This window comes from Erpetoichthys calabaricus, chromosome 11 (genome assembly GCF_900747795.2).
Source record: "Erpetoichthys calabaricus chromosome 11, fErpCal1.3, whole genome shotgun sequence".
Classification (NCBI taxonomy): domain Eukaryota; kingdom Metazoa; phylum Chordata; class Cladistia; order Polypteriformes; family Polypteridae; genus Erpetoichthys; species Erpetoichthys calabaricus.
Window position 1 is genome coordinate 79,229,950 of NC_041404.2, and position 14,110 is coordinate 79,244,059.

Here is a 14,110-nt window from a genome sequence, read left to right on the forward strand (position 1 = left end):
CATATACACATACATATATATACACATATACACATACATATACATATATATACACATATACACATACATATATATACACATACATATATATACACATACACTAGTCATTGAGCCCGTTACAATAACGGCGCTAGAACAGTAGTGCATAAACATTAGTAGGAACAGTCTATATTAAATGGCAAGGGACCTTGACCTCATTCTTTTTGTTGGTCGTATTTTTCTTTGTCTTTCAGCCTTTCTTTTGTTGATGTTTACTTGCTGAGCTGATCGTTCTTGGTGGGCTGCCGCCGTGTATTGTGCGTCTTTAATTTTCTGTGACAGTAATACTGTCTTGTACGTCCGCTGGCTTGTATGTCCATAATATACCTTTAATTTTCTCTGTCGGTAATACAGGCATGCGTGTCGGTAATATGCCTTTAATTTTCTCTGACAGTAATACTGGCTTGTATGTGGCTGTAATATGTGTCGCTGTATTGTGTACCTTTAATTTCCTCTCGCAGTAATACTGGTTTGTATTTCCGTAAAACGCCTGTAATTTTCTCCAACAGTAATATCGCGCATCGCACCGTGCCCTGCACATGTGCACCTCACCAGAAGACAAACACACACGGACACCTGGACACACACAGAGATTTTATTAAAGAGGATATACATATATACATATATACACACACACACTAAGATTTATTCAGCAAAATCATTGAAGTATGGAAACTACTGGATGTTATCAAGGAACATTATATTCTAAGAGGACATCAGCAAATCTGCTGTACATATAATATCTGTTTTACTGTATACATATAAAGCTGTAGTCATTTTTGAATATATTAGGTATCCAAACACTAAATGATAAACCTTCCTCATAAATTCTACAACTCAGCTTCATCTATTATGAATTTAACTGTGTATAAACACCAATTTACTTTTATTTTTTTAAATATGGTTTTTATCTTTCACCACTTTAAATGAAGTTTACATTCATTTTCAAACAATTAAATTAAAATTACACTTAATCAAATTCTTTGCCCATTTATCATTCTGCATACAAAAATGACAAGCTCCATCCTTGTTCAGTTCTTTCTGTATTTATTACAAAAGTTGCACATTTAACAGAGCAATAGAACTGCTCGCACTGATGTAATTCTTGATATTACAATCATGAAGGAATTTGATAATAGCTTTTTCTTTAATATGTTAACAGCAAATATTACAGTATAAAATATATTTCTAAGACTGTAAGCATATGACAGTTGAAAACCTGACAAATTCTAATGCTTTTTTTTTTTATATAAATACAGTAAGTCCAGATGAAATGCACCTTTTTTAATAAAACAGTGTCTCTAAACTGTAGTGTCTAGTCCAAGAATGGCTATAAGAATAACTATTAGTAATAGTACTTACAAAATTGTGCATGGTCAAAGGAACATCATCTAACACTTCAACCAAAAGTTCTTCTCCCACCAGAGGAGTAACATCAGTCTTCCAGTCCGTCAACTTCTTTCGTCTGATACAAAAAAAAAAAAAGACTAATTTATTAAAAACCCAGCTCAATCGCATGGGTCATAATTTAAGTGCTCAATAAATTACAATACATTAGAAATGTAGAAGCAAGTCTGACCAGGACCTATGCAGTTTAAGGGGTCTGCAATCATTTCTACTTCCAGGAGAGTTTTATTCTGTACTTATAATTCAAACACTCTTTAGTACTACAGCTCAATGACTCCCTTGATTTTTAATCCTTTGTCGCTACCATAGTGCATCACTATTTTATTACAAACAACTTTAAAATTATATTTCATCACATTTACTATATAATGCAAGGTGCTATAACTTTTCAGTGCTCAGTTGCATAAACAGTGGCGCTACTCCTTTGTGTACAGTTATACTTCCTGCTCTGCTTCAGCGCATGTATTTAGTACATCAAAAGCACGCCTCACAGAAGAACACGCTGACATGCGAGACTTCCTAGCAAAAAACTTGGAAGTTACAAGGATATCATAGTTTAATTACACAAAAATGCAATGTGCACTATTTACATTTATGCAAAGCCTTTAAGTGTGTTAGTGGTCTGTTCATGTGTTATTTTTGTTTACAAAATATCACATTAATGTTCTTTGACTTTAATGATTATTTAATGTTCATTTTAATATTTATGTATACTGTTTACAAAAAACTGCAATACTTATTCAATTAACATTTAATTAAATTTGTAACACTTCTTTGTGCTACCTCAATAACAGTATTTGTTTTCATCAATATAAAAACTGTTTAAACTTGTTTACTTTATTGTATACAGAAATTTAGCCACAGGGGATGCACAAATCAATTTGTTTCTTCATGCCGGTCCCAAGCCCAGATAAATGGAGAGGGTTACATTAGGAAGGGGAACCAGTGTAAAACTTTGCCAGATCAATATGCAGATAACAATACAGATTTCCATACCGGATCAGTCGAGGCCCAGGTTAACAACGGCCACCACCAGTACTGTTAGCCAACAGGGTGCTGGTGGAAATTGGGCTACTGTAGGCCAAAGAAGGAGAAGAAGAAGGGGGAGACGTGTCCAGAGGCAGAAGGAGAAGAGGAAGATAAAGAGAATGGAAGTGAGGGTAGGAACTTTGAATGTTGGCAGTATGACTGGTAAGGGGAGAGCCTTAGCTGATGTGATGGGGAGAAGGAAGGTTAATATATGGTACGTGCAAGAGACTAAATCTAAGGGGAGTAAGGCCAGGGGGATCAGAGGTAGATTCAAATTGTTCTATCATGGTGTGGATGGGAGGAGAAATGGGGTAGGGGTTATTCTGAAGGAACAGCATGTCGGGTGTTTTGGAAGTGAAAAGAGTGTCAGGCAGAGTGAGGATTATGAAGCTGGAAACTGAAGGTGTGATGATGAATGCTATTAGTGCATATGCTCCGCAAGTTGGGCATGTGTTAGATGAGAAAGAAGATTTCTGGAGTGAGTTGGATGAAGTGATGGACAGTGTACCCAAGGGACAGAGAGTGGTGTTTGGAGTGAATTTCAATGGACATGATGGTGAAGGGAACAGAGGGGATGAGGAGGTGATGGGTAGGTATAGTATCAAGGAGTGGAATGGAGGAGTGGAATGAAGAAGGTCAGATGATAGTGGATTTTGCGAAAAGGATGGGCATGGCTATGGTGAATATGTATTTTAAGAAGAGGGCGGAACATACGGTGATGTACAAGAATGGAGGAAGATGCACAAAGGTAGATTATATCCTATGCAGGAGGATCAATCTGAAGGAGACTGAAGACTGCAAAGTGGTGGCAGGGGAAAGCATAATTAGGCAGCATAGGATGGTGGTCTATAGGATGAAGTTGGAGATCAATAAGAGGAGGAGAGTGAGAATGGAGCCAAGGATCAAATGCTGGAAGTTGAAAAAGGAAGACTGCAAGGTTGAGCTCAGGGAGGAGGTAAGACAGGGACTGGGTGGCAGTGAAAAGTTGGCAGATAGGTGGGTAACTACAGCAGAAGTAGTAAGGGTGACAGCATGAAGGGTGCTTGGCATGACATCTGGACAGAGAGAGGAGGAAAAGGAAACCTGGTGGTGGAATGGAGAAGTACAGGAGAGTATACAGAGGAAGAGTTTGGCAAAGAAGAAGAAGCGGGATAATCAGAGAGATGCAGAAAGTAGACGAGACTACAAGGAGGTAAGGCGTAAGGTGAAGAGAGAGGTGGCGAAGGCTAAAGAAAAGGTGTATGATGAGCTGTGTAAGAGGTTGGACACTAAGGAGGGAGAAAAGGACCTCTACCGATTGGCTACACAGAGGGACCGAGCTGAGAAAGATATGGCAGCAGGTTAGAGTGATAAAGATGGAAACCTACTCACAAGAGAGGAGAGTGTGATGAGCAGATGGAAAGAGTACTTTGAGAGGCTGATGAATGAAGAGAATGAGAGAGAGAGACAAGGTTATGTAGCGATAGTGAATCAGGAAGTGCAACGGATTAGCAAGGAGGAAGTGAGTAAAGCTATGAAGAGGATGAAGAATGGAAAGGCTATTGGTCCAGATGACATACCTGTGGAAGCATGGAGGTGTTTAGAAGAGATGGCAGTGGAGTTTTTAAACCAGATTGTTTAATGGAATCTTAGAAAGTGACAGGATGTCTGAGGAATGGAGAAGAAGTTTACTGGTACCAATTTTTAAGAATAAGGGGGATGTGCAGAGCTGTAGTAACTACATAGGGCTCACAGGTGGCGCAGTGGTAGTACTGCTGCTTTGCATTAAGGAGATTGTGGGTTTGCTTCCCAGGTCCTCCCTGTTTGGAGATCACTTTGAGTAGTGAGAAAAGCGCTATATAAATGGAAAGAATTATTATTATAAAACTGATGAGCCACAGCATGAAATTATGGGAAAAAGCAGTGGAAGCTAGGTTAAGAAGGAAGGTAAGCAGCAGTATGGTCTCATACCAGGAAGGAGCACCACAGATGTGATGTTTACTCTGAGGGTGTTGATGGAGAAGTATAGAGAAAGCCAGAAGGAGTTGCATTGCGTCTTTTTGGATTTGGAGAAAGCATATGACAGGGTGCCTCAAGAGGAGTTTTGGTATTGTATGAGGAAGAGGAAATCAGAAGTGGCAGAGAAGTATGTAAGAGTTGTATAGGATATGTACGAGGGAAGTGACAATGGTGAGGTCTGCGGTAGGAGTGATGGATGCATTCAACGTGGAAGTGGAATTATATCAAAGATCGGCTCTGAGCCCTTTATTTGCAATGCTGATGGACTGGTTGACAGATGAGATTAGAGAGGAGCCCTTGTGGACTATAATGTTTGCTGACATTGTAATCTGTAGCAAGAGTAGGGATCAGGTTGAGGAGACCCAAGAGAGGTAAAGATATGCTCTGGAGAGGAGAGAAATGAAGGTCAGTAGGAACAAGACAGAATACATGTGTGTAAATGAGAGGGAGGTCTGTGAAATGGTGAGGATGTAGAGAGTAGAGATGGCAAAGGTGGAGGAGTTAAAATACTTGGGATCAACAGTACAGAGTAATGGGAATTGTGGAAGAGAGGTGAAAAAGAGTAGGCAGGGTGGAATGGGTGGAGAAGAGTGTCGGGAATAATTTGTGGCAGACGGTTATCAGCAAGAGTGAAAGGGAAGGTCTACAGGACGGTAGTGAAACCAGCTATATTATATGGGTTGGAGCCAGTGGCACTGACCAAAAAACAGGAGACAGTGCTGGAGGTGACAGTGTTAAAGATGTTCAGCTTTTCATTGGGTGTGACAAGGATGGGCAGGATTATACATGAGTATATAGCAGTCATAACCGCTATGATTCACAACATTTACAGTGATGGGTTATATGGATTGCACATCAACCCCAAACTGCCTTCGGACCCCTTTCTGCGTTTTCACACTCTTAACAAATGTATCCGCATCTGTTTCCATGGTACCCTGCCGGAAATCGCAGCAACAGGCCCATACCTCACAAAGGTCCTCCCTATTAACATCTATCTAATATGCCTATCTTAAGTCTTACATATTATGACATGTGTGCTCCAGAGGAGACAGGGTTACATTGGGTACAATGTAATAGACAGACAAAAGATAACCCAGCAAATAAAATTATGTGGCAGTGCTGCAAGTATATTAGAGGGTAAGCTCAGGTTGGACAGTTTAAAGACAAAGTCAGAGAGGCGAGATTGCATTGGTTTGGACATGTGTAGAGGAGAGATGCTGGGTATATTGGGAAAATTATGCTAAGGATAGAGCTGCCAGGCAAGAGGAAAAGAGGAAGGCCTAAGAGAAGGTTTATGGATGTGGTGAGAGAGGACATGCAGATGATGGGTGAAACAGAACAAAATGCAGAGGACAGGAAGATAAGGGAAAAAATGATCCCTGTGGCAACCCCTAACAGAAGCAGCCAAAAGACGACGATGACTTTATTGTATAAAGAACTTTACGCTTACCTTTTACAGAAGATTGCAAACAACTGGAATAACAAAAAGGGCTTGCTGTGCAGATAATACCCCTTCGGAACAAAGTACAAAGCTGCTATAAAAGGCGTGGGTGCGGCCACCATGGTGTGCTTACCCTGTGGTCTATGTGTGCATCCCAATGCCCCAGAGCAGTAATGAGGACACCGTGCTATAAATATGGTGCTGTCCTTCTGTGGTCATTAAAAGATCCCCAAGTATCTTCCAAAAATAGTAGGGTTTATCCCAATGTCCTGATCAAATTGACCATCACGGCCTTGTCCATTCTGGCCCCCTAATCATCCCCCGTCTCTAATTGTGTATCTCTCTCTCAACCCTTTACCACTAAACAGCTAATGTGTGGGAAGCATTCTGGTAAAACAATAGCTGTCACTGCATCTTCCAGGTGGGTGCTACACATTAGTGGTGGATAAAGTGGTTCCCCTCTCTCTATGTAAAATGCTCTGAATAGTGAGAAAAGCGCTAATAAATGTAATTAATTATTATTAAAACTATACCAAAGTCAGAAGTGCCAAAATAAATTGTTACAGAAATGTTTAAGCATCTTGAATAAGCATCTATATATAATTTGTTTTTACAATACTTGTGCAATGAGTCTTACAGTTAATTTATTTGCATATATATGATAATTTGTTTAAACTTATATTCACGCTAAAGCAGAAAATAAATTGATCTAAAAATCTTGCTCAAATGTATTACCCCTGCTATAGAGTGTAAATAACCAGCATTGGAAGAAAACATAATAATCTGGCTATACAGTTTTATTTTCTATTTGACCACTGCCAATAACTGTGTGTTAGCCTATGTTTTAAGAAGAGCTATCAAATTAGATGTATGAGTTACCTGCCAAAGCTTGTTCAGGTTTTTAAAACTCAAACATATAACTAAACTGCCACAATAATAGAATGATTTTTGCACCATCTTCCTTTTAATAAGAAATAAAAAGAAAAATCTGTTTTATATTTTTAATAGATAGATTCTTTTTTTTTTTTTTTTTTTTTTTTTTTTTTTAAAGTTTGATGACTCTACAAGATCTCTGAAGCTGTCTTGGGGTATCCGGCATCAAGATATTAGCAGCAGATCCTGTAACTCCTCCAAGTTGAGAGGTTCAGCCACTACACATTAACCTGCTGAAAGGTGCTATTTTTATCAGAGAAAACCTGCACCATAAAGGGGTGTACCTAGTCCGAAATTATGTTTAGGTAGGTGGTACATGTCTAATTAATGTCCAGACTCAGAGTTTCCCAGAGGAACACTGCCCAAATCATTACACTCCGTTCACTGCCTTGTCTTCCTCAAACAATGCCACTCAGTCCCCAAGCATGTACTCAGCTGTCCCCATAATGCAACAGAAAATGAAGGTTAATAGTATTACCTGGAATTTCTCATGTTTTGGGACTACTTGATCAACTGTATGTAGATATGATGTATATTGTTGTCTGTAAATCATGGAGTTTAAGAAAAACCTTTCAAAAAAAATGTCCTTGCACATCCAAAGTATGGAAATATTTTGGGTTTTACACAAAAGATGAGTACCATTTTGTTTGTGAAACTTGTCTTATGGAGCTTAAATATAGTGGAGGAACCACAAACTTGAACGTTAATTTGAAACGGCATCATTACATCAACATAACGAGTGTAAGTAATGAATGTGTAATTGTTGTATCTGTATTAACTATTTTAAGCTGGATACCATGTCCCTTATGATATATACAGTATATATACACACATATATATACATATACATACATATATAGTTAGGTCCATAAATATTTGGACAGAGACAACTTTTTTCTAATTTTGGTTCTGTACATTACCACAATGAATTTTAAATGAAACAACTCAGATGCAGTTGAAGTGCAGACTTTCAGCTTTAATTCAGTGGGGTGAACAATATGATTGCATAAAAATGTGAGGCGACTAAAGCATTTTTTTAACACAATACCTTGATTTTAGGGGATAAAAAGTAATTGGACAATTTACTCAGAGGCTATTTCATGGACAGGTGTGGGCAAGTCCGTCGTTATGTCATTATCAATTAAGCAGATAAAAGGCCTGGAGTTGATTTGAGGTGTGGTGCTTACATGTGGAAGATTTTACTGTGAACACACAACATGCTGTCAAAGGAGCTCTCCATGCAAGTGAAAGAAGCCATCCTTAAGCTGCGAAAACAGAAAAAACTCATCCATGAAATTGCTACAATATTACAAGTGGCAAATCTACAGTTTGGTACATCCTGAGAAACAAAGCAAGCACTGGTGAACTCAGCAACGCAAAAAGACCTGGATGTCTATGGAAGACAACAGTGGTGGATGATCGCAGAATCATTTCCATGGTGAAGAGAAACCCATTCACAACAGCCAACCAAGTGAACAACACTCTCCAGGGGATAGGCGTATCGATATCCAAGTCTACCATAAAGAGAAGACTGCATGAAAGTAAATACAGAGGGTGCACTGCAAGGTGCAAGCCACTCATAAGCCTCAAAAATAGAAAGGCTAGATTGGACTTTGCTAAAGAACATCTAAAAAAGCTTCTGGAAAAACATTCTTTCTACCAGAATGATGGCAAGAAAAAAGTACGTAGAAGGCGTGGAACAGCTCATTATCCAAAGCATACCACATCATCTGTAAAATATGGTGGAGGCAGTGTGATGGCTTGGGCGTGCATGGCTGCCAGCGGCACTGGGACACTAGTGTTTATTGATGATGTGACACAGGACAGAAGCAGCCGAATGAATTCTGAGGTGTTCAGAGACATACTGTCTGCTCAAATCCAGCTAAATGCAGTCAAATTGATTGGACGGCGTTTCATGATACAGATGGACAATGACCCAAAACATACAGCCAAAGCAACCCAGGAGTTTATTAAAGCAAAGTGGAAAATTCTTGAATGGCCAAGTCAGTCACCTGATCTTAACCCAATTGAGCATGCATTTCACTTGTTGAAGACTAAACTTCGAACAGAAAGGCCCACAAACAAACAGCAACTGAAAGCCGCTGCACTAAACGCCTGGCAGAGTATTAAAAAGGAGGAAACTCAGCATCTGGTGATGTCCATGAGTTCAAGACTTCAGGCTGTCATTGCCAGCAAAGGGTTTTCAACCAAGTATTAGAAATGAACATTTTATTTCCAGTTATTTCATTTGTCCAATTACTTTTGAGCCCCTGAAATGAAGGGATTGTGTTAAAAAAATGCTTTAGTTGCCTCACATTTTTATGCAATCGTTTTGTTCACCCCACTGAATTAAAGCTGAAAGTCTGCACTTCAATTGCATCCGAGTTGTTTCATTTAAAATTCATTGTGGTAATGTACAGAACCAAAATTAGAAAAAAGTTGTCTCTGTCCAAATATTTATGGACCTAATTGTACATATACAATACATACATACATACAGTACATTATATATATATATATATATATATATATATATATATATATATATATATATATATATATATATATATATATATATGTTGTTTGCAAAAAGTTTTTAGAGTTTTTAGTTCTTAATGGAAGAAACTGATGCAGGATTTCTCAAACATAAAATACCATCTTACTACCATCATAAAGTTTCAGGTTATTACCCAACAAACCTATAAATATAACTGATAAAAATAAATGTAATGAACAGGTAATACAGTTTATTAAAAAGTAGACAAATCGACACTGCAAAAAATATTTGCACCGAAATATAATTATGATTCAAGAATAAAACAGTCATATGAAATGCATCAAAAATTAATTCAGTGTATGAATACCCAGTAGTCAAACTGCATACTTTGCGCAGTTAAACTTAGTTGAATAACTTTACTGCATCAGTAGCTATTTCTGGTGATACTCCAACAAATGTGGGAGAGGTAAAACCTAAAATATCAGGACCTGCATCTCCATCAGCATCAGCTACTATTACAAGCAATCTATCAGTTATGGTTAGAAAAATGAAACTGCCACAAGCTAAAGTGAATCGAATCACCTCCAGAATTGCAAGGTTTACCACTGAGAACAAGAGTACAGCTGAAAGCAAAGCTTTTACATTCCTGATAAACAAGTATGAATTCCAATACAAATTTTTAGCCAGATCTATATTCAATAAGAATGTAATACCAAAAGTGAATCAGTCAGCAGGTACAAGGATTAGATAAAATTTGATAAACTTTATTAATCCCAAGAAGAAATTTTAATGCATACAGCAACAGAAACATAAAAACATGGATACAGACTCACAGGATAAATAATACAGCCAATGAATTGATAAATGAAATAAATAAATGTGTATTGTGCAGAATCCTAACAAAGCTATTTCTGATTACTACTTAAAATATGTCCGATTTGATTTTGCAATTACCAAATACAATCACAGATTAAAACAAGTATAGTGTGAAATGTAGATTGTAATTCTGCATCAAAATTTTAAGATACTTTAACAAACCTAAGCATAATTGTGGAATTAATTTAGACCAGCTAACATCAGCTTATAATATGACTTTGAAAGATTTTGAAGGCTTCAGACTGTCTTGCCTGCAGCTGGACTCAATTGGGCTGGCCAGCTATAGGAATTGTCCTGGTTGCTTCAATCTTCTTCCATTTAAGAATTATGAGGGAAACTGTGCTCTCAGGAACATTCGATTCTACAGAAAATTTTTATAGCCTTCCCCAGATCTGTGCCTCAACACAATTCTATCTCTAAGCTGTCCGGCCAGTTCCATTGACCTCATGACTTGGTTTTTGCACTGACACACATTGTCAAGTGCGGGACATTATGCAGAGAGGTATGTGTTTGCGCCTTTCCTAATCATGTGCAATCAACTGAATTGACCAAGGGTAAACCCTAAACAAGGTTAGCAAATATCTCAATGATCAATACAATAGGATGGGATTTTAAATGTCATAGCAACGGTCTGAATACTTATGTTAATGTGATATTTCAGTTTTTCATTTTTAATACGTTTTCAAAAATTTTAAAAACTATTTTTGTTTGGTCATTCTGAGATACTGAGTGTTGCTTGAGTCGGGGAAAAATGAATACAGTATAATGATTATAGCACAAGGCTGTAACTTTTAAATATTAAAAAAATGAAGTGGTCTAAGTGCTTTCTGAATCATCTATATATACACACGTACATATATTATTCTATGATTTCTCCAAAACGTGTCAACAATGACAGCATAGCCATACATAGACAAATAATATTGGCCACATAATAAAAACAGTAAACACTTTTGTTTTCATTCAAGCATATCTCATATGAATATTACTTACAGTGGAAAAAAATGAAAAACATTGAGTTAATAAAAAAATACTCGGCAATCAAAACAGAAAATACATTCTGTATGTCACAGCCAAAGTAAATACTTAGTACAAGCCTTGTAAATCTGAGTGAATTAAATCCCTCTTTTTAACTGCTGACGTAAGGATTATATCTTTTGAAAGGATAGTATGAACAGTCATATAATATTATGAATTGACTCATGGTTCCGGATATGGAATAAAATCAATAGTTTATTTACCTTGTCTTAAATAGCAATATTTTTATAAACATTTTTGAAATGAGCTTCAATATTAATGATACATTCTTTTAAATGAGCTTGCAAATTGTTCCATGTATAGTGGTTTTCATGAACCAATTCAATAAAAGGAGTACAAACTGGAGTCTCATAGGTAACTTATTCCTAAAAAATATAACCGATTTGTATTTTATACTTGCTATACAATACATTCTGATGAAGGATTTGTAAACAGTCTAGTCAGCAATGTTTATTGTTGCCAACCGATGTTGATTTTGGAAATTAAGAAGAAGTGCACTTAGGACTGAAGCCAGAAAGCACTTCTTTATGCCAAGAGTTGTGGGAATATGGAACAAATTACTGATACAGGCAATTGAAGCAGAGACTGACAGCTTTTAGGAAGTATCTCAATATTGAGATAGCAAATTTAACGGACTGAATAGTCTCCTTGCGTTTGTCAGCTTTCTTTTGAATGCTGAGAACCATGCTCTAAAGCATATCGTACTCTGATTTTTTTCTGGTGTTCATACAGTTTTCAATGGTCTAACAAAAACATCCTCCACACTACTGGTAGACTGAAATGTATCAAAACACTTTAAAATAGAATTACAAGATAGAACACTTACTTGCCTATGCATGTTAAACTTAATACAAAATCTTGTTTGTACCTCTGTTACCAATTTAGATTTAACATACAGTATTGCCATAACGGAGAACACAAGATGAGGTACTGAACAATTGCTTATGGTTACAGAAACTGCATTTAGCAGTCAATACCACTGCAACAATATATACAATATTGTAGTGCTGCCACATAAACAGATAACAGCCAAGGAGAAGACAGAAAATCTGACTAAACAGATCAGCATCTGCCGGGCCATTAGAAGAGGTTCTTGTAGCTCTGCAAGAACTGTCTGTTAGGTGGAAGTTGGCAGTTCACTTCCGAATTGTGAATTTGGCATTCCATTATTTCTAGCAGACTTGGGTGAGCTCACAACTTGGGTGAGCTTATTTTTCTTTACAATGGCGCAGACTGACTGTAGAACATTTTACAGTTAAGACTTTCACTGTTTGGGGTCGGCCTCCAGTTCTACACTTCATTTCACCTGCTGCCAACAGTTGAGCTGGAACTTTGGACTTACATGTGAACTTCGGAAAGGGAACTGTGGGAGTGATATTTCCACTGTGTATATATATTTTTTAAATTTGCACGTATTAGGGTTATTTTGGGTTTGGGGGAGGGGCAGATGAAAGGGATTATTGTTTTTCTTTTTTCCTCCAGTCTTCTCTTTTGTATAATACATTTCTCAGTGCTTATGGATGTTGTCCTCTAGCTATTTTTTGTCTCATACTATATATTTTCAGTCACCTGTTTGATGGGAACATTTCAAAAAGGGGGTAATGCGGTGTGCTGTAGTGTGCGATATTGGCCTATACTTTTCATCAGCTGCCTTAAAGTAGGAAAGGTGAGCAGTAACGATCGGCCCGTTTCAGTGTGGCTTGGAAGATTTGTTACACTATCAATAGCGCCTCAAAAAAATCTTATCATCCTTGTGTCACATCTGTTATGTTCAATTCAAACTAGTGTTATGTCCCTTCACTTCATAAGCTTGTCTGCATCATTCCCTCCTCCTTTCTATCCCATTCTTATATGTGTCTTTGCTTGCCAGTCATCTCAGTTTGAATGTTTCTCAGGTTGTGAGAGGGGTAGTGGTATCATGGGAAATTTATTATTAATATTTTGATACTGTAGAAATATTGACAAGTATTGTCTTCTGAAAATTGTTAGATATACAATCACCACACAAAAAGCAATTTTACCAAAAGTTATATTGTTAAGTAAATTTGTAAATAAAACATTTTATCTGACACCCGAGTGTGCTGCAAAATAACTTCACTGAGATACTAAATTATTCAACTTAGCAGCATTATTGCTATATTAAATAAGTAAGCATACAGGCATCCAGTAGAAAATAAAGATACTTCATAGGTTCAATACTGTCACATGTACAGAATACAGCAAAATTTTTACTTTCATCTGCATTGTAACCATAATGGCATTTTTAATCAAATATAGACTACGCTTGTATATTATTTATAAAAAAAAAAAATTTTTTAGAAGTGCAACACACCCTTCAAGCAGTCTGAAAACAGCACAGCATTCCTGGTTCAGTCCTCGAACCTTCAGTGCCTTGTTCAAGCTGTCATGGACAGTCTGACCAGGCCGCACATTAACCTGAAAATAAAAAATAAAAAAAAAAAAATTAAAAATAGGTAATATTTATAGAAATCGAGGTAAGATATTCTACCAATTCAAAAATGCCAAGAAATATATTTAAATCTACCTGTAAACACATGAATACAAAGTGAAATTCAATATTCTACTTCAAGAAGAAAAAGTCTAAAGCCAACCCTGAGTAAATTTTACCAAAGCATTACAAGGCCAGGTTTTTGAAAGCTGTATGAAATTGTAAACTCTTTACCTAAAGGTAACATAACATTTTCAAAACCATTTAATCGAATTACCTTAATGTGGGAAAAATACCGTTGGAAGTTTTTGAGAAATGCAGGGCAGAAATATAGTAAGACTGAATGTGAATATCAGTTATTTATCCATTAAATATAACTGCTTATTCCCATTACTGTGTTGTA

The 14,110-nt window shown here is 37.0% G+C and overlaps 1 protein-coding gene across 2 annotated transcripts in view; it reads right to left on the reverse strand.

Moving 5' to 3' along the window:
• Positions 1-14,110, reverse strand: part of araf (A-Raf proto-oncogene, serine/threonine kinase) — a 141,274-nt gene that overhangs the window by 75,275 nt on the left and 51,889 nt on the right. For both annotated transcript variants that reach the window (XM_028813405.2, XM_028813406.2), the window contains exons 3-4: positions 13,591-13,694; positions 1,402-1,504 (exon numbers count right to left, since the gene is read on the reverse strand). In XM_028813405.2, the coding sequence (XP_028669238.1) occupies positions 1,402-1,504; positions 13,591-13,694 (207 nt within the window). The remainder of the gene's footprint in view (positions 1-1,401; positions 1,505-13,590; positions 13,695-14,110) is intronic.